This window comes from Mustela nivalis, assembly GCF_964662115.1.
Source record: "Mustela nivalis genome assembly, chromosome: 1".
Taxonomy (NCBI): domain Eukaryota; kingdom Metazoa; phylum Chordata; class Mammalia; order Carnivora; family Mustelidae; genus Mustela; species Mustela nivalis.
This window is the reverse complement of record NC_139020.1, coordinates 103,524,327-103,545,079: the sequence shown is the minus strand read 5'-3', so window position 1 is coordinate 103,545,079 and position 20,753 is coordinate 103,524,327. Positions and strand designations below refer to the sequence as shown.

At 41.0% G+C, this 20,753-nt stretch overlaps 1 protein-coding gene across 3 annotated transcripts in view; it reads left to right on the top strand.

Moving 5' to 3' along the window:
• Positions 1–20,753, top strand: part of MCF2L2 (MCF.2 cell line derived transforming sequence-like 2) — a 250,664-nt gene that overhangs the window by 194,798 nt on the left and 35,113 nt on the right. For all 3 annotated transcript variants that reach the window (XM_082692557.1, XM_082692555.1, XM_082692556.1), the window contains 5 exons: positions 983–1,052; positions 5,284–5,376; positions 6,031–6,123; positions 10,384–10,455; positions 13,052–13,177. In XM_082692557.1, the coding sequence (XP_082548683.1) occupies positions 983–1,052; positions 5,284–5,376; positions 6,031–6,123; positions 10,384–10,455; positions 13,052–13,177 (454 nt within the window). The remainder of the gene's footprint in view (positions 1–982; positions 1,053–5,283; positions 5,377–6,030; positions 6,124–10,383; positions 10,456–13,051; positions 13,178–20,753) is intronic.

Here is a 20,753-nt window from a genome sequence, read left to right as displayed (position 1 = left end):
AGACATCAATGGAGGATGTACCAGGTGTCAGGCATTCATGTTATATTTTTTGTGTGTTTTTTTGCTTATTTAACTATTCATGTGTCTGCCTTTATTGAGGACCTGTTCTGTGTCAGGCGTTGTGTTCAGCGTTGGGAATACAAAGATGACCCAAGACACACGTCCACATACCTGCTATCACCGAATTGTGCTGGGAGTTAGCGTCTTGGAAAACGCTAACTGGTCAGACAAGTTGTCCTTTTAGCCCAGGGCTGCTTGGATGTTGAATTCTAGAGAATTAGAGGAGGAAAGGACTTTGGAGATCATCTTCCAAGGCTTTCATTTCACAGATGAACCTGTAGCTCATTTCTTCCCTTTACCCAATATGATAACCCCAAATCACACATGTAATTGATGGGAAAGAGACTGCTTGGTGAATTGAACCACAGTTGTTTCCCAGTGCCGTCTCCTGTCCATTGGTCAGACACACAACTGAAATGGAAATCTCATTTCTGCTACCTTCCCTGGAAAATTATTTAACCTCTATTATGCCTTTCACATTTATGAAACCCTACCTTACTAGGTTTGGTGGAAGATTAAATGAGATATTGTTTATGAAGTACTTAGCTTATGCCTGGCTTGCCTCAAGCCCTCAGTGATATTAGCAGTAGAAGCAGCCAACAACCGTTCTTATTCATGTGATTCTCATGTAGAAGGAGGATCACTGCAGTTTGTCTGTGTATAGCTAGTGCCTAGAATTATCAGGACAAGCTGTGGTTGGCTTCAAGGAATTCTAGTAATGTCACAGAACATTTTTTTTTCTTCCAAATCTGTATTTTGAAGATGAGTCAAGAGCAATAAATCCTGGAAGACAGCATTTTTCTAAGCACTTAAAATCTTATGTGATTTTACTTTAAAAACAAAAACAAAAACAAACCACCTTACGTGTTTTAACCACATACATGTAAAAAATCAAAACGTGATTTTACTTTTCCTTCCCTAGGACTTTTCTAAAAGAATTGGAAAAGTGCACCGAAAACCCTGAACTTCTGGCACGTTGCTTTCTCAAGAGAGTAAGTCTGTGCTCCCAGTAAGTCAAAAGAACTATGTGATTAACGTTAGCCCTTATTTTTCTGTGTAAGGGGTAAGGGCAAATGGGAGCACCAGAAATGTTACACATGCCTTTTAAGTGCAAAGCACAAGTGCTTTGCAGTATTTCCCCCAGTGTGAGATGAGTCCAGTTTGACTAGGCACATAGGACAGATGGGAGCAACTTACAAGCTTGGGCTCAGCAAAGCCCAGGGACATGGAGGACAGCCCCCCCCACCCCAAAACATGATCCTGCTCTGAATGACTAAGCTAACTGTTTTTGAATAAGAATCACACAGCAAGGAAAAAAAAAAAAGAATCACACAGCAGGCTTAGATTCCTCACTAAAGTTGTATTAACACTCTCAAGAGAAGTACTGATGCTAAACTCAAAGTCTCTGAAAATGTCTTTTCCTCCATTTTATTTTTTTACAGGGGAGAGGATGGGCAGAATATGTCAAGCCTGTGATCCCTCTTTTTTTTTTTTTTTAACTTTTTAGTTTGGAATTATTTATTTTTTATTCTTAATGAAAATATAACTTTGGAGCATATTCCAAAGTTTATTTTCTTAAATTTTATTTAAATCAATTAATTAACATATAGTGTATTATTAGCTTCAGAGGTAGAGTTCAGTGTGTTTGGTCCCTCTTATGCTTAGTACCCAATTTATTATTTCCTGCCCTATACCAGCATCTCTGACTACTTCCCCTTCCCCATGCACAGACCTCTTCCCTCTTGCCCTCTTTGCACCCCTGCTTTGGGCAGTGAAGAGCTGATTGGGCCTACCGAGCTGACCCAGAGATGTGTATTACCTGGCACCACTCCCCACCACTTTCTTATCTTGGGAGGACTATGCAGATGATCCTTGTGCCCTGAACTTTCTGTCTTTTGCATTTCTCCCCTCTCTCTCAACTAGACCTTCATTTTATTCTCTTCCTTTATTTCCTTTTTGTGAGCCTGAGACAACAGATCAAACAACTTAAAAATTTTAAACAGCCCAAATTATGACTGATAAGTCTAAGAGCAGTATGTGTGATAAACTGAGAGCAAGCAAACACAAACCCCCAAGCTTCAAGGCATTTGACATAATGGAAAAAACAGAGCCTTCAACCCTCAGAGCTCCTGCCAGCTTGGAAAGCCTTTTCCACGGCTCTGTGTGGGCTTTCTACCACAGCCTCAGGTTTTTTGGTCAAGTGCCAGAATTCAAGGTACACTGAACAACACGTTGTATTTAATCTGATTAATTTCTTTTTTGAATTACTTTAATAGCATTATTCGTGTTTTCTACTATTTTGTAATTTTGCACTCATCAAAACACCAATATGAAATCTAGTTTCAGGGCTTATGATTATTTTACAGTTGCTTAAGTCATTATTGCAAAGGCTTATTTAAATTGTTGGATGAGAAAAGGACCGAATTTCTGTTGGGAAAAATGGAAATGATTAAAAAATTTGTCCAAGTATAAGGCAAGTGTCAGGGAATTGCTGACAAAACATCTTTTCCTAGAAGAATTAATCACCTAACGTTTTGCAAAGCCTTCTGTAGTTCCCCATGTTGGGAGAAACCCAAGAAATCCAGACCTGCATATAAACTCTACATATAATTACATATGATCTATGATGTTGGAGACATAGTACAGGTAATAAGTTCTTTTCAATCATAAAGTTATTAGTCCAGGACAGATGAAGTAATTAAAAACCATGATCAGCTAATCTTTGAGGCTCCTTGAGGGAATTGGCTGCTGCTGTGTTATTTTTTAGCCAGTGAGGTGGGTCCCTCACCCATTATTTACTACAACTGTTGACCTTTTCTCAATAGTATTTGCAGAATTCCATTAATCATGAAAATGAGTTTTGAAATATTGCTCTGGCCAAATGTTTTCATCAGAATTTATAGTCTGTAGAATCCAGGAAGATTCTACCCTAGAGACCAAGCTCTATGCAGAATAATATTTGTCAATAGTCTACCTTGAGTTCCATTAGTTCTGAGATGCGACAAGGCAAAATGGAAAGAGCACTGGGTGGGACTTGGGAAATGTATCTTCTTGTCTAAGTTGAGCCACTTGCTATCTGCATGACCTTATGTTAAGTCACTTAAACCCCTGGAGTCTCACTTCCCTCCTCCATACAATAGGCTTAATAATACCAATATGTAAAGTCATTGTGGAAATCTAATAAAATCGTGTATACAGAAGGGTTCTACAAAGTAAAAAGTGCTTTGTCAATAACTACCATGTATTGGGTACTCTGTATGTATTGAGCATTTGTTGAGAAGTTTCTATACATCATCTCATTTAATCTCACAGTAGTCATAGTTGACTGCTGTTGTGAATCCACTTAATATATGAGAAAACTGAAGTATAAGGAGATTAAGTAACTGAACTCGGGCCATCTGGTTTGGAACTGACAAAGCCAAGAATTGAACCTGGACCATCCACCACCAGAGCCCACCCATCTTAATGCATAAATGATTGTGTATGAATAGGAGTTTTTGGTAGCAATTTTTTTAGCCTCCAGATTTATTCTATAAGCAGGTGAGGATACCGGGGCACTTTCATATCATGCTGGTTAGTGTATATACTTTCTTTAAGGAATTTTGGATTGAAGAGCAAGTTCAGGTCAACGGTTGTGTTTTGGTACTTGAAGGTCTATGGTGTTCTGCATTGCTCAAAGCATAGACACAGTACCAAGGAGTGAGGGTTTCAGGAGCACACGTTTTAGCTTGGTACCACTGAGAGAACCAGGTCCCTCTGTTGCTGGGGAAGTTTGGGGAAAGGTGGCGGACTGTTTCACTTGGTGGGTGGCTGAAGCTCCATCTCCTCCAGCTTTTATATAACCTTCTGGTGGTTAGTGTTGAAAGTGGTGAAATCGTAAATTCTTTCAGGAGCTAAAGGCCAATGTTTCTGTGCTCTGACAGACCCAATGTGGGTGAAATGCTTTAATCAATTTGTAGTATTGTATAAGCCTGGCTTTCCGTATGGCTGGAGTGTTCCCTATGTGTAGGCTGCTCTGCTATGGAAGTCGTTGAGTTTAACAAATATTTTTAGCACAGGGCCTGGCACATCAAAGGCACGCAGAGACAGTTCTTGAATGAATAAATAATGAACATATTGTTAGGCTCTGAGTTATTATTCTAGTTCCTTATCCTTTCTGAACAACATTTCTCAAGGGTCGTCTCCCTTCCTTCCACATGCAGAAATGGAAAGAAATAGACATAGTTGAAGCTATGAAGAAAACAATAACCTATGGTCTGCATGAAGGTCATCAAAAGTTGGCCTGAGAAAGATTAGGTCACAAATTCACCAGGTTGCAGCCCCACGGTCTTCTCCATAGGGCAGCACAGGCTTTGTGACCAGCATACCTGCTGCGGTCCAGGTGTGAGGGATGGAGTGGATGAAGCCGGCAAGCTGACACTGTAGGCTGGGAGTAACCTTTCTGGGGTATCGGTGGGTATGTGCCTACCTCTCATGGTGTTTGATGCAATGAGAAATAGGTCATACAGCACTTGGAATCTGTCTTGATCTCCAGCTCTGAGACAGTCATAATGTTTCCTGTCTTGCAGCCTAGTGTCTTAGGAGGAAGGTGATGTATGAGGCAGAGCCTGCTGCTTTGGGGGTGGCCCAAAGGACTTAGAGCTTTCTTTAAGCTGCCACATTTTCCTTTTGGGATGTTTCTATCTTTTCGTTGTCTCTTGGGTTTTTTTCCCCTGGGGTTGGCATCATGATGATCAAAATACGAAGACAGGGAGAGAGAAAGGAGGGGTTATCATCTACCAGCACATTTCCTGTCAATTTTGTCCCTTACTACAAAGCTATTGTGGGGAGACCGTGAAGTCCTGGATAAAGACCAGAGGAGGAAAGATGAAGATTAAAACCTGCTCCTATGTGGTGCATAAACAATGAATCTTGGAACACTGAAAAAATAAAATTAAATGTAAAAAAAATTTTTTTAAAACCCTGCTCCAGTTTATGAATTTACCAGAATCTTGCAGTTGTTCCCACAGCACTCTGTTCATATCTGTTCTGTGTTTAGTGCTTTAGGTTGTTTAGAACCTTCTGTTTACCTTTTCCATCACACAGTCACCCCAAAATGGGGTTATCATGCAGTTCCTCACACCGTGCAAATATTCAGGCTTGTTCAATAAGAATAGATGGTATTCTGTCCACTTACTGAAAAATGCTACCTGATTAATTTGTTCCAATTCTTTTCCCACTCAGAAAGAAGATCTGCAGATATATTTTAAATACCATAAAAACCTTCCCCGAGCGAGAACAATCTGGCAAGAATGTCAAGACTGCACCTTCTTTGGGGTAATGTTGAGATCACAGAGTCTCCCACCCATGGTTTTCCCTGGACAATGTTTATGTATGTCAAGTCTTTAAAGAAATCACAAGTATAAACAAGGCAGGTGAATCTGGCTTTTGAGTTTATGTTTATGAAAAGTCTCTCCTATTTTGAAATTACACGTTAGAAGTTTTGATGCAACCCTGGGTCTCTGTGGGACGTGCCCGTGAGGAGCAGCTGTAGCCCGGTGAGCAAACCAGAGTCCTCGTCTAGGTATAGGGAATTTTAAGAGGAATTAAGTCCAAAAGGCCACACTCTGGGTCTCCTTGGAATGATGTTAGTAAGTCATCCCTTAACTTCTAGACTCAAAATGGCCTGAATAGACACCTCCACCCCCAACTCAAACACAGGCTGCCTCTTTTTCAGGATTCAAAGTGCCCCACTGTCTTCTAGTGGACTTGTTTTCTAAAAGAAATAAATGGTCCTGCATCAAGAGTTACTAGCCGAGCCATCCTCCCTCCCTTTTCTTTCATTTGACACACTTTTCCTAAGGCAGCCAATGACTCAGTAACATTACCAAGCTGGTAGACACAGCTGAAACCACCCCCCCCAGCCCCCCCCTCCCCCTGCAACCTGTGTTGCTGGTTTTGCTTTACATTGTTTCTGTTTGGCTTTTAAAGGTATGCCAGCGCCAACTGGATCATGAGCTCCCTCTTTTTAAGTATCTCAGAGGACCAAGCCAGAGACTTATAAAATATCAGATGCTGTTGAAGGTAAAGTCAATGAGACAGTGCTTTCCTGTGCTGGGAAAACGTGTGTGCTATGGTGCTCCTTTCCATAGACATGTAGATTTGTGACTTCATCTTCCAAAGGGGAGGATAATGTCTCTCCTTCAGGTGTTTTCTGTCCTCCAAGTCTAAAGCAGTGTGCCTCAGTGAGGAGAAAGACCAAAGAATCAGAGAGTTGAAAGGGACCTGGGAGCCTAGTCCAACAGGCAGCCCAAGGCATGAATCTCTAAGGAGGCATGAATCTCTAAGGAGGCTGGTTTGGGGCAGGAGAGGTCCTGGGGAGCAAGGGGAACGCCACCTCACTGCTGGCAGCTGAAAGGGTGGGGAGGCGCTGGAGCCTCTTCTGTCATGTAAGGTATCTACAGGTAATGTATCACCTGCTCCATTTTACGGATGAGGCGAGGAAATTCTGAAAAGAGGTGTGATGTTCCCCAAAGTCACAATTTTCTGTGCATTAAAACAATGGAAAGGAGAAGGCAAAACTGGAGGGGTTTTTTTCTCCTTTTGCAACATTTACCTCATCCCTCAATTAAGGATCTTTCTCAAGAGCAACATCACAGAGTGAATTTTGCTCTGCTGAACCCCTACGTGGTTCTTTGTCTGTCTGCCAACAGCACACCTGCAGGAGAGCACTCTCAGACACCCCAAACAGGAGAGAAGGCTCTGTCAGGCTGCCTCCCCATATGTAAGCTGAGGGAAAGGCTTGGGCCACTTCTCCAGCTTGTGTTTTTGAATTAACTTTTATAAGTCGCTCTTGCCCAGTGGCTATTATCTCTCAAAACAAAACAAAATAAAACAAAACAAAACACAAGCACCTGTTGTTTAATGGGTACCTTCCCGTATGTATTTTTTATTTAATCCCCACAATCAGACGCACAGGAAAGGTTCTGGATTTTGAAGAAACAGAGGCTCCGGGAGATAAGGCTCATTGCCTAACATTCTGCCCTCAGAAGTTGTTGCCCCTTTCGGCTTTGCCTCAGCAGTCGCAGCCTCAGCTGGACCCACCCTGTGTCACCAGGTGTGGCATTCCTGGACCTCTTAGGCCTTGGTTTTTCTCATATGTGAGGGGGGTACTAGAACCTCCTCCAGACGATTGCTGTGAGGAGCCCGTGAGTAATGCCCGCAGAGAGCTGGCTCAGTGCTGACCCCCTGGAAGCTTCCTGGAATACATGGCTGTTGTTTTATACATAGAGAAGCCACAGCGTGTGGGAATGGGATTGACCCCCGCTGCTTGCCTGAACCAGTGGCCTCTGTGAGTGTACTTCCATGCAGCGCTCATGTGGAGCCTCACACTCCTCTGACCAACCCATCTTTCCTATCATCCGAGCTGTCCAAGTCCTACCACGGGGTCCAGTGAAGAAGGAGCAGGACGAGTGGGGGTCTTCACCCCCTTGGGCTGGGTCCACAGGGTACTGAAGTGCCCAATTTTTCCCACAGAAGGGCTGTTGCCTCAAGAGCGAACTTCTGAACCACACACAGAGGGCGACAGGGCGCAGTAATTAGAAACCCAGACTGAGGAGTCAGCAGTGTGGGGCGGGGATCTAGCTCTCATGCTTCCAGGCGCCATGAACTCGGGGATATCACTTAACCTTTCTCTGCCTCAGCTTCCTCACTTGTAAAGTGAAGATAGTACTAGTCCTTTCCTGGTATGCTTTTTGGGAGCATAAACGAGATAAAACCTGATTAAAAGTAATTACAGGGGCGCCTGGGTGGCTCAGTGGGTTAAGCCGCTGCCTTCGGCTCAGGTCATGATCTCAGGGTCCTGGGATCGAGTTCCGCATCGGGCTCTCTGCTCAGCAGGGAGCCTGCTTCCCTCTCTCTCTCTCTCTCTCTGCCTGCCTCTCCATCTACTTGTGATTTCTCTCTGTCAAATAAATAAATAAAATCTTAAAAAAAAAAAAAGTAATTACAGAATTTTGTTAGTTTCATCTCACTGAGGAAACGAGACAGAATCACTATAAAATATCCCTTGGGGATTTGTGTGAAACCATGGGAGGCTCTTCAAGGCAAACCAGTTTTTCCCATAGCTACGCTTGCTACGGGCTGGAAAAACAGGTCCCAAACCACTGGCATGCCTGTGAAGAAAGGAAGAACTTTATAGCGTTCTCCACCCTGAGGGACAGAGCTCATTCCGCAGCGCCTACCATCAGCTTCTTTGGGAGCATGCGTGTCTGACTGATGGCCTCATGGCTTCAAAAGGATAGTGGAATCCTGGTGTGAGAAGGCTTTTTCCAAGTACAAAAGAAAGGGAAGGGAATGATAGATTACACCATTAAAAATAGACACACGAAAAACTGGGTGAAATATATTACCAAGATATGGAACAGATGGTCAGCATGCTTAATAATGAGCCCATAGAAGTTCTTAATTTAAAACAAGAACAAAACCAAAAATGATACCTATGAAATGCTTAATATCTTTTCTGAGATATTGTGAAAATTAACAGCTGTGACAGAGTTTTTTGAATATATAATGTACATAATGTCCAATAATGAGTCAGGACAAGCTGATTAAACAATATATTGTTTATTAGCATATATTAGAAAAAACCACAAAAATCGTATTAGAAATAGATGCATTTAGTGACAACAGTAGTTTACTTTTATTGAGGTCATGATTTATGTCAAAGAGGCTAAGCGATATATGAAAACTATCAAATTTATTTATTTATTAAAAGATTTTATTTATTTATTTATTTGAAAGAGAGAAAGCACAAGCAGGGGGAGCATTGGGCAGAGGGAGAAGCATGCACCCCACTGTGCAGGGACCCCAATTCTGGGCTCAATCCCAGGACTCTGGGATCATGACCTGCGCAGAAGGCATACACTTAACATGACCTGAGCCGAAGGTGACCCAAAACTATCAAACTTAATGTGGAGAATTTTTCTTACCTGGATTTTAAGATGTGATGTGGAAAATGATGCATTATTTGTTTACAATAAATTTTGCTTATTAAAAGAAGGTTGTTCTAGAATAGGTGGTTATTCTGATTTCCTGTGTAATGCAACTCAAGTCATAGGAGTGATACTCATTTTTCTTTTTTTAAAAAAATCAAATAGACTACTATTAGAAAAAAGAACTAATAGGGATAGGTTGGTAAAAGGATATAAACTTTCAGTTTATAAGATGAATAAGGTGTGAGGGTCTGATATAAAACATGGTGACTGTTGGTAACAGTGTATTATGTAATTGAAATTTGCTAAGAGTAGGATTTAAATCTTCTTGCCAAAAAAAAGATAAATATATGAGGTAATGATGTGTTAATTAACTAAATGGAAGAAATCCTTTTACAATATGTATGTATATCAAATCATCACCATATGTATTTTGAATACCTAACAATTTTATATGCCAATTTTACCTCAAAGCTGAAATAAAAAGAAAATAATAAAAAAAATGAACAGAGGACTTAGGCAGGTTACAAAAGAATAAATGTTAATAGCAAACATTTTTTTGAAAGTTCTACTTCACCAGTTATTTGAGAAATTCAACTTACAACAACAGGTAGGATTTCTCTGTTGATCAAATTGGCAAAACTATTCAATTAAATGTTAATATTCCGTGTCGGGTGGGGGCTGGTGAAACAAGCTGTCATATATGACTGGTGGGAACATAGTCTTTCTGTGAAGAACTTGGAAGTATGGATCAGAACTTTTAACATTGGGGTGTCTGTGTGGCTCAGTGGGTTAAGTGTTGAACTCTTGATTTCAGCTCAGGTCGTGATCTCAGGGTCTTGAGATCAAACCTCACACTGGGCTCTGTGCTGAACACAGTCTGCTTGTCTCTCTTCCTCTGCTTCTCCACCACCCTCCCCAAATAAATAAATAAAATCTTAAAAAAAAAATTTTTAACGTTGACAATTTCGCTTCTAGAAACTTATCCTTAGGGGGAAAAAAGCACAAAGATCTTTATTATAATAAAAAATTTTTGAACCTAAATGTTTAACAGAAGGGGGGATTAATAAATTATGATTTATCTACAGGATGCAGCACTGCTACAATTAAAAAACATGTGCTTGGGAAAATGTTCATGATATATTGTTGGGTGAAAAAAAAACAGACTACAAAACAGTGTGACCAGTATGATTCTGTTTTGGAAAGAACTCTGTGCCATTCTTTCCCTCTTACTTACGATATACAAATTTATGTACACCCTCAGTTAATTTAGCGTTGGCTGGAGATTGCACAGTAGTTTTAGTTGGCATTCTACTTTTTGATTTCCAATAAAGCTTTTGGGTTAATGCAGGGGCTGCTGGATTTTGAATCTCCGGAGGATTTGGGGATAGACCCAGGTGACCAAGAAGAAGGTTTGGCTAAGGTACCGTATATTAAATATTATTTTATATAACTGTTAATGGTGTTTGTGTCTGGGTGGGCAAATTTATGGCAATTTTCTTTTTCTTATTTATGATCTTTATAATTTAAATTTTCTAAAATAGCATGTATCTTATAATTTATAGTTACCAAAAAAAAAAAAATCCCGAAAATTAAAGGCAATTTCAAAGTGAGGTTTTGTAACAGGATAATTAGTAATATATTTTCTTTCCTCCACATAAAAATGTTTTAACAGGAATACAAAATAAAGTGAATCTGTAAAATGCATACATAAAACTGTAAGTAAATATGATAACATCTCTGCTATGGTTTTCCTGCAGGGTAAGATTATGTATGATTTATATTTATTTGTTGTACTTCTTAGTATATCTAATTTGCATACATTATACCCTGCTCGCCTCTAAGTGTGTTTGTGGGTGTGAATTCTAAGACAGCCAAGGTTCCCTCAGAAGAAATGGTAACCATACCATATTGGGAAGAAATCTGTGATTTAGGAGTGGGGTTTCTTTTAAATTTTCTGTAGGATATTCTGGTTTTAACAACAACAACAACATCAAAAACACAAGGAACAGTCATTTGCGTGCCTTCTCTGCTACAGTATATATGGCAGGGACTCCTTGAAATTAAGAGAAGCTCAAGACACAGGTAATAACTTTATAGCCTGGAGCAAGGAGAGCTAGGCTGAGTTAGCTTAATAATGTTTGTAAGGATGTTCCTGAGCCCTGCGTTACACAATGTAAAAGGAGCTGCATCCTACATTTGTGGGAGGCGGTTAGCAGAAGGAGAGGGAATGGAAACAGTTGAGTCTCTAAAAGGAAACTGAGTTTTAAGTGTTGGGTAAAGGGGAAGACCCCTGGTGTATGAATGTAATCCTTTATTAATGATGTTACAAAAAACTCAGGTGAGAGTCTGCTGTCTTCTCCCAGCACCTGGAGCATGTTTATATGAGTGAGAAGGTAAGAGAGAGCCCATGGCAGATTGTTGAGTGGAGGCAGCGTGTTCTGCCCCATTCATGATCCAAAGAAGCTTATCCCCAGTGCTTAGGCAAGGTTCGGAGAATATACAAACCTTTGCATACAGGGCACTGCAAAGGACAAAAAGAGGCGGTACTGGAGGGGGGGCGGACAACAAAGATCTGTCCGCTCTTTGCTATAGGAATTGATGTGTTAAAGAAAAAAAAAAAGGAAGAAACCAAAAATTTTTTGTTGGTATTTGCCATAGGACAGATGAATACACTATGGAGGTAGCAGGGGAATAAAATACTGGAATTGTAAGCAAAAGACTTTCCCACTGAAACAATCATCCCTATTATGTTCTAAGTGTCTCCGTAGTAATAATTGGAACATCAGTCTTTTCAGTTAGCAGTTACAGTGTTTGCACTCAGTTCTGAGTCTTCCTGGTTGGAAGAGGCAGACCATGTTGGCTTATCTCTTTAGTGTTTTTAATGGTGATAGACTGTGAGAAAGACTAGGGAAGGAGAAGAGGGGAGAAGGGCAGAGCTGGGGCAGGGTGTGGGGATTCAACGTGGCAAATGCAACAGTTGTGGCTGCCACTTCCTGACGGGGCACAGGGGAAGAACGAGGCACAAACAAGTCAGCTGCAAGAGAAAGGGAGCCCAGGTCGGCAGTAGAAAAGACTGTCACCCCAAACAACTCCTCAGTCTCATATTTTTGGAAAGCAGGTCACAACCAACAAAGAAGCTGGAGTCAGTTACACATTGACCATGAGTCTTGTAGATAAGAAGAAAGGCAAAATATATCTGGTCGAGCACTATAAAGTTTATGATTGAGCAAGCACTTTCAGAGGGCGCATCTAATTAGCCACAGGTGGTCTCTGAAGTAGGGGAGATAACAGAAAAAAGCCGAAGGAAGACAGGGAGCCAGCTGGGCATTCCCTGCTGCTCGGCTGCGAGGACGTTTATCATCCCCTCCCCCAGAGGCCTGTTGCCAGAAGGCTATAGCTAAGCATGCTTGGTGCTGGTATGATTTCTTACGGGTTACATTTTAAGCAGTATGTTGTTCTGAGGCACAGTTACATGTGGCATTTACGTGTTAGTCATGAGTAAACCTCCACAAGGCAGCTCATTCTCTGCCTCTGTAGGAGATTGCAAATATCCTTCCCTGGGATGGTTTTAAGTATAATTTCACCTGTAGGAATAGGATTTTCACATTATGTACAAGAATACGATACTCAGATACTACTTTTCAGTAGCTCCTGGGTTAGGGGTGTGAAAAGGAAGAGCTGCCTATTTAAAGGCTCTGGGTTTTTCATGCTTTAAAGGTCAGTATGTTTCTTACGCAGCAGGACTATAATGTCCATGACTTTATGAACTTCATTCTTCATGAGTGCAACATATAGAAAGTGTGGTCGGTGATTTTGCGTGTGTGTATATCATATATGTAAACCAACAAGTCTCTTTAGCCACTATTCTTTGGAAACAGGGCAAGAGATCCATGTATCTACCCTCCCTGTCTCTGTCCTGGCTGGATCTCTGGCTCCTTTTCTCTGTCTTGTTTCCCGGGTTTACTTGCTTAGATGGTTTACCTTTTGATTTCCAACAAGGCATTTGGTTTCCACAGAGTGGGCCAAAGAGGACCAAGGATTCCACATTCTCGGCCGAACTACAGCAAGCTTTAGCCATGTTGGAAGATTTGATCAAGTCCTGTGAGTTGGCCATGGACCTGGCAGCAGTCACTGGATGTCCGGTATGGGCCATAGCAAGTGTGGAAACAGTTCAGCAAAAGACAGGCACAATATTACAAAGATAGGAGATGCTGTGGCAAAGGTAGAGACGTGACCTGTGGTAAAGGAACCTGACTCTGAGGAAAGTAACCAAAATTGTGCAATAAATCTGTGCTGTGGGAATCCAAGAAACCTCTCAGTATTTTCAGGAGTCTTGGGTTGTACTCCTTGGGGTCCTGAATGTGGAGACTGACCCACACTCTGAAACAACCAGGAACTCAGAGGCCAGAACATAGATGGGCAGGGGAAGGTACTGAAGGAGTAATTTATTCTCTGACTCATGGCACTATTAAAAAACTAAAAAGATGCTCCTTCCTGCCTCAGATTTTCTCTATGCAAAGTCCTTTGAAAATGGATCCTAGGTCTAACTCCATTTTTATGTCGCAGATCTCAGAAGAGGACTGACAAAGATATATCATATATTCTGTAATCCAAATGGTTGAAGAAAAATACCAGAAGAGGCAGTGCTGGGGAGTTGAGCCCTCTCAAGCTGGGTGTGAGTGTAAACCCTGAGGGAGTCAGTCCCAGGAATTCTAGGCAGTCCATTCTCTGAAACATATGAATTCCTTGGGACTGGGACATCATTATTATTTCACTGGTTTTCACTGGGAAGTGCTCTAGATCTTGACTCAGGTGGATTCGCTTTTCATCTTTGTCATAACGAATTACCACAACCTTGGTGGCTTAGAGCAGCACAAGTATATTATATTATAGTTCCATAGGTCAGAAATACAGCACAGTCTCACCAGGATAAAATCAAGGTGTCTGCTTTCCTTTTGGGAGGCTCTAGGACAGAATCTGTTTACTTGCCTTGTCCAGCTTACCAAGGCCACACACATTCCCTTGCTCATGGTTTCTCCTTCCATGATCAATGTTCTTCTTGACTCACATCATTCTGATCTTCTCTTCTGCTTCTCTTCCACTTTTGAGGACTCTGTGATTACATTGGACCTGCCCATTCATATCCACAGTATCTCCCTATCTCGAAGTCCTCTGATGAACAACCCTAATTCCATCTGCAACCTTAATACCATTTGTCACGTAACCTGACATATTCTCAGATTCCAGGGGTTAGGATGTAGACCTCTTTGGAAGGCTATTCTGTATACCACACAGGAGTGAAGCGTTTTGAGGATTAAATTGCAGACAGATACTTTTCCTTCTCTCTTTTTCATTTTAATTTTTACCTGGTTTTAACATACTGTTCACTGAGGTCTGGGCAAAAGAAACGACCTTTCTTTTCTTTCCTGGTCATAAGTCAAACCATGCAAATTAATTAGGGGCAAAAAAGAAACAAGCAAACAAACAACAAAAAAAACCCTGTGATCTTTTTATTTCCCTCCCTCCTGGCATTTTTCTGGCCAGCATCTCAGAAGCAGGCCCACTGCGATCCAGGTGGTAATGCTGCTCCTGTCCCCTGGGACTCAAGAGTGCTCTCTGCTTACTACTGATGCATGATTCAGGAGGGTATTCATGAACTGCCGGGTATGTGTGGGAGGGATCATTTTCTTGGTAATAATTTTTTCCTTCTTCATTTAAGGAAACTCAGGGGAGCCATTTGTTTAATCATTTTGGGACATCTTTTTGCTCTTTTTATCTTTAACATGCCTCAGCGACCCCTATTAGAAGTCCACTTCCCTGAATCAAATGAATGTCCCGGAAATCATTCACAGGGCAGGAAACTCCCAGTTATTATTCTGAGTGTAAGTATCAGAGGAGGAGGAAGTTATGAGAAAATAATTAGTAAAACGTGAGTAAGTAGCAATCTATTCTAATTTCATTCCAAGCCAGCTTGCATACAATGAGATGAACCAGCTTATAGAATTGTAGAGGCTCTTTACATCAAATGCAAAGAACTTTCTTCTCTCCTATGTCCTTGGAATTGCCCCTTTGACATAAACTCTATTTGGTTTTGTTTTTTTTTTTTTTTTTCACTAAGATTTTAACTTGCTTTACATCTAGTACATTAGCTACTTTACCCTGACAGTTTTGTATAATCCTATTGAATTGTGGAAGAGCAGGCAGTGAAATTTTCTCTTTCTGATTCATGAGTAGATCCACAGAAAGTCGAGTTAACTCCCCTAAGATCACATTGTGTATCAGCTTGGACCACTTCTTGGATCTCTCCTCTCCCTGTCCAGGGTGCCATTCATTCTCTGAATGCATTCTTCATCTACTTTTGTTTAGAGTCTACTAACAGCTCGGTTGCTCCTAACTCACATCTAATGATTGAAAGATTCTTTGACTCAACTTTGTAGAAGTTTATCACAAGGGGCTGAAAATCACATGCTGAGTGTGTGTGGATGAAACCAGAACTTAACTGTTAGTTTCTTTACTTGACATCCAATATTGACCTGGGTTTGAAAAGAAAAGACATTGAACCTGAATGGGTAAATGCATAATTAAAACAACTAGAAAAAAAAATCCCTCCCTGATATTTACCTTTTATTCCTGTTGTGTACACTTGGTTAGTTTTCCATTTAATTCAATCACAGGAGCTTTAAAGCTTTTTTGTTTTGTGGAACACCGAGATGTCATTTACCTCCCTCTATTTGAGAAAAAAAGAAAGAAAGAAAGGAAGGAAGGAAGGAAGGAAGGAAGGAAGAAAGAAAGAAAGAAAGAAAGAAAGAAAGAAAGAAAGAAAGAAAGAAAGTTAGTTTCCCTTCTATTCAAACTAACACATAAAATTGAAATATGTATAAGGTCCCTTTAAATCCTGACTTGTCAGGAACAAGGTCCAAAGTTGAATAGTAAAGGCTGAATGAAATATTTTTATTTTATGGAACAAATTTATGTCATTTAATAAATGAAGTATTTTTATCACAAGTTTTATGGACTAAGCCCACGTATATTATTTCTGATTTCATTACTCACTTCCCTGAGCAGAACGTTGGCTGCGGAGGGAAGACCGAGTAAATAACCTTAACGACTCTGTGGGATCACCTGTGCATCCTTCCTCGCTCCAGGCACCTATCCCCAAGAGCGGCTGTGAGGAGTAAATGAGGATTAAGTCATAATAAAAGCACCCAGCACCAAGCAAGCCACCTGAGAGAGGCTGAATAAAGGGCCCCTGGGCTGACTCATTTGGATACTTTGTCAGATTGGAAAGGAAGGAGCCCTTTTACTTCTACTGATTATAGTTATAGGTTTCTCTGTCTTACAGCTTCTACTTTTTGTTTCTGGACTGACTTTCTACTGATTCACTTACTCAAATGTTTCCTCCTCCTTTGTGTGAGAAGCATACAGCTCTGCCCCACACTGCTGTCACCACCAGGAATGAAAACCCGGGCATTCAAATGTGGCCTCTTTCTGGAGGCCAGCTTCCCCAGACACGCTCAGCCAGATCCTTCATGTGGCTGATGTAGTCACGTTTGAAATTCTTACACCAGAGCTCTTAACTACAAAATTCCACACATGACAAGTGGTAACATGTATTAGTTTATTTTGCCATCATTTCCCATATGGAGGAGTCCGTCTGACTTTTCACGTGCTTATCTGTTTGGGGTAGCCAACACCCAATGGTGGTATATCTCTGAGTTCATATCCATTAGACTCAACACACACAAGCAATGGCCATCACTGATGGAAAAACGCGATTGTGGACATATTCTTTTCCTAGAGCTGCCATAATAAAGCTCCACGGTTCTGGAGGCTAAAAGTCCAAAATCAAGGTGTTATCAGGCCTTTGCATCCTCTGAAGGCTCCAGGAAAGAATCCTTTCTTGCTTCCCTCCTGGCTTCTAGTCATTGCCAGCAGTGCCTGGTGTTCCTTGGCTTACCGCTATATGACTCCATCTTCTGCCTGTCTTCATGATTCTCTCCTCTCTCTCTCTCTCCGTGTGTGTCTATTTTCTATTCTCATGAAGACACCAGTCTTTGGATTAGTGCCCGCCCTAATCCAGTAGGACTTCATTCTAGCTCATTACATTTGCAAAGACCTTATTTGCAGATAAGATCACATTCTGAGGTCCCAGGTGGACATGAGTTTTTTTGGAGTCACTATTCAACCTAGTACTGGGGCATCACTGAATAAGTTTCCTCATGGTGCTGAGCTTTTAGCCTCATGTCTCCTCAGGCACTCAAGCCAGTAAATGAATAAATACTATGTGTCTGGGGGACATATATTTACAAGAGTCATGCATGTGGTTCCTGGTCTTGGGACCAGCTGCAGTCTGATTGGAAAGAAAGGATACATATGGTTGAAAAGATGACCATAGGTTATCTTTGGTCTTACTCAGAGGAACTCCACTCCCTCTGTCCTTTCCCTTGGGAGGTGGGATTGCCTCCACACATCCTGGCTGGTGGCAACATGTGTGCACCTGCCCTTCAGGAGCACTGCATGGGTTACGTAACCTCAGCCACTGCAAGATGGGGCTTGAGTATTGAGATATACAATCCCATCACATGCAACCCTTCTTTTACAGCTGGATTCAAAAGACCCAGCAGTTCCCTCCTGTGACCTTTAGTGATGATGGGCTTACTAGAATGGGTGACCATAGAGCGTTGGGAAGAGCCAGGCTCATGGAGGTAGGAATGGGACAATTCCAGGACCCATAGCAGTTCTAGGATCTTGACTTGGGAGAGAGTGGGGATTCTTACCTGTGTGCTCTGCCCGTATGTGCCAGGTATATCCACACACCTGCTGTCTTCTCCTCTTACCACCTGCTGTCTGGTTCTTTCCCTCCATTGGTGTCTTTTCCTCTTCCTCATAGTTTCTGGTCTTCTGGTGACTCACTTTCTTTGTTGCTCTACTGCCTTGTTGTTTATTCCACCTCTTTCCCTCTTATGAAGCATCTCACAACTACAACTCCTGCTACTTACTGCCTCAGTTCAGACAGGGATCAGATTGTCCTGTACGGTCAGGGGCTGGCCCCTCTCTGGATTCATATCCATTGGTCAACTGACACTACCAAGGTGCAAACAGTTATGGCTGCTAGAGGGAGGAGGAGGAGAAAGCAGAGGTGATAATGGCAACATCACTGCCTAAGGTTGCCTCTTTAGCAGGACTACAGACAGGGCAGTTTCCTCTGCAGCCCATGGTCTTGGAAGACACCTTAACTAACCTTACTAGCCCTCCACAGGTCATTAAAGAGTGCACACTGGGGCTTGTTCCCTCCCCCATCATTCTGGCTTTAGTTATTTTTACCTTTTAAAAATTTTTAGACAACCTCTATTAATAAAAGGTAATGAGATGCCTATATTTTATGTCTCCACTAATTTTATTTTAAATTTTATTTATTTATTTATTTAATCAGTCATTTTTAAATTTTTTATTTAAATTTTGAATTTATTGAATAAATTCAAATTTATTTAAATTTGAATTTAAATTTCTTTAATTTAAATTCAGTTAGTTAACATGTAATGTATTTTTAGTATCAGAAGTAAAGTTTAGTGATAGTACCCAGTGCTCATTACATCACATTCCCTCCTAAATATCCATCACCTAGTTACTCCAGCCCCAACCCTCCTCCCCCTCAGCAACCCTCAGTCTGTTTTCTATGGTTAAGAGTTTCTTATGGTATGTCTCCCTCTCTGATTTCATCTTGTTTTATTTTTCCCTCCCTTCCCCTATGATCATCTATTTTGTGTCTTAAATTCCACGTATGAGTGAAATCATGTGATAATTGTCTTTCTCTGGTTGACATCTTTCCCTTAGCATAATACCCTCTAGTTCCATCCACGTCATTGCAAATAGCAAGATTTCACCATTTTGATGGCTGAGTAGAATTCCATTGTATTTATATACCATATCTTCTCATCCATTCATCTGTCATTGGACATCTGGGCTGTTTCCATAGTTTGTTTCCATAGTAGACATTGCTGCTATAAATACTGGGGTGCACATGCCCCTTTGGGTCACTACAGTTGTATCTTTGGGGTAAGTACCTAGTAGTGCAATTGTTAGGTCATAGGGTAGCTCTATTTTCAACTTTTTGAGGAAGCTCTATACTGTTTTTTGGAGTGTCTGCAACAGCTTGCATTCCCACTTACAGCCTAAGAAGGTTGCCCTTTCTCTGCATCTTTCCCAATATCTGTCATTTCCTGACTTGTTCATTTTAGCCATTCTGACTAGTGTGAAGTGGTATCTCATTGTGGTTTTGGTTTATATTTCCCTCAGGCCAAGTGATATTTACATTTTTTTCATGTGTCTTTTGGCCATTTGTATGTTTTCTTGGGAAAAATGTTGTTCATGTCTTCTGCCCATTTCTTGCTTGGATTATTTGTTCTTTGGGGGTTGAGTTTGGTAAGTTCTTTATAGATTTTGAGTATTAGCCCTTTATCTGATAAGACATTTGCAAATATCTTCTCCCATTCTATAGCTTGTCTTTTGGTTTTGTTGACTGTTTCTTTTGCTGTGCAAAAACTTTTGGAGTCCCACTAGTTCCTTTTTGCCTTTGTTTCTCTTGCCTTTGGAGACATGGCTAGCAAGAAGTCACAGAATTTGCTGCCTGTGTTCTCCTCTAGGATTTTGATGGATTCCTGTCTCACATTTAGAGTTTTCATCCATTTTGAGTCTGTTTTTGTGTATGGTATATGGAAATGGGATAGTTTCATTCTTCTGCATGTGGCTTCCCAACACCATCTGTTGAAGAGACTATATTTTTCTCATTGGATATTTATTCCTGCTTTGTCAAAGATTAGTTGACCATAGAGTTAAGGATCCATTTCTGGGTTCTCTATTCTGGCTTCTTTTAGAATTTCTTTTAACAGCTGTGATTTGAAGTGATGCCTCCACATTTGCCAAATGTGTTGTCAGAAACAGCTTTACCTAAAATCCATCTGTTTATCTATTCTGGGATGTGGTTGAGGATGGGCTCAGTATTTGACTTGGTGACTCTTTATGAGAACAAAGACCCATGGGAGAAATTTCTCCCATGGAGTTGTTCAGAAATTGCTGAACAACTGGTTTAGGCATGCCTTTGGACATAATGTATAATACAACTTTCTGTGTTTCCTTCTATATTGCCCACTAGAAAGTCCTAGACTAGTCTGCAGTAGGTTTATATGTCTTTATTATATGGGTTTTATGTATAGCCTCTTCATCTCATTTTTTAAAATCTTTTTTCACCCTCAGTAATTAGTTATTCTCTGTCTGCCTATAATATATATATTTTTATCAGATAGATCACATTTTTGAAATGAGGTGGAATATAAATACATTTTAAAATACAAACTACAGGGCGCCTGGGTGGCTCAGTGGGTTAAGCCTCTGCCTTCAGCTCAGGTCATGGTCTCAGGGTCCTGAGTTCGAGGCCCATGTCAGGCTTTCTGCTCAGCAGGGAGCTTGCTTCCTCCTCTCTCTCTGCTTGCCTCTCCGCCTACTTGTGATCTCTCTCTCTCTCTCTGTGTCAAATAAATAAAAATCTTTAAAAAAATTAAAATAAAATACAAACTACACAATTGGTGAAGCTATGGACCCAGGTCATGATCTCAGGGTCGTGGGATCAAGCCCCGTATCCAGCTCTGTGCTCAGAGCTGAGTCTGATTGAGATTCTCTCTCCCTCTGCCCCTCTCACTCACTCTCTCTCTCAAATAAATA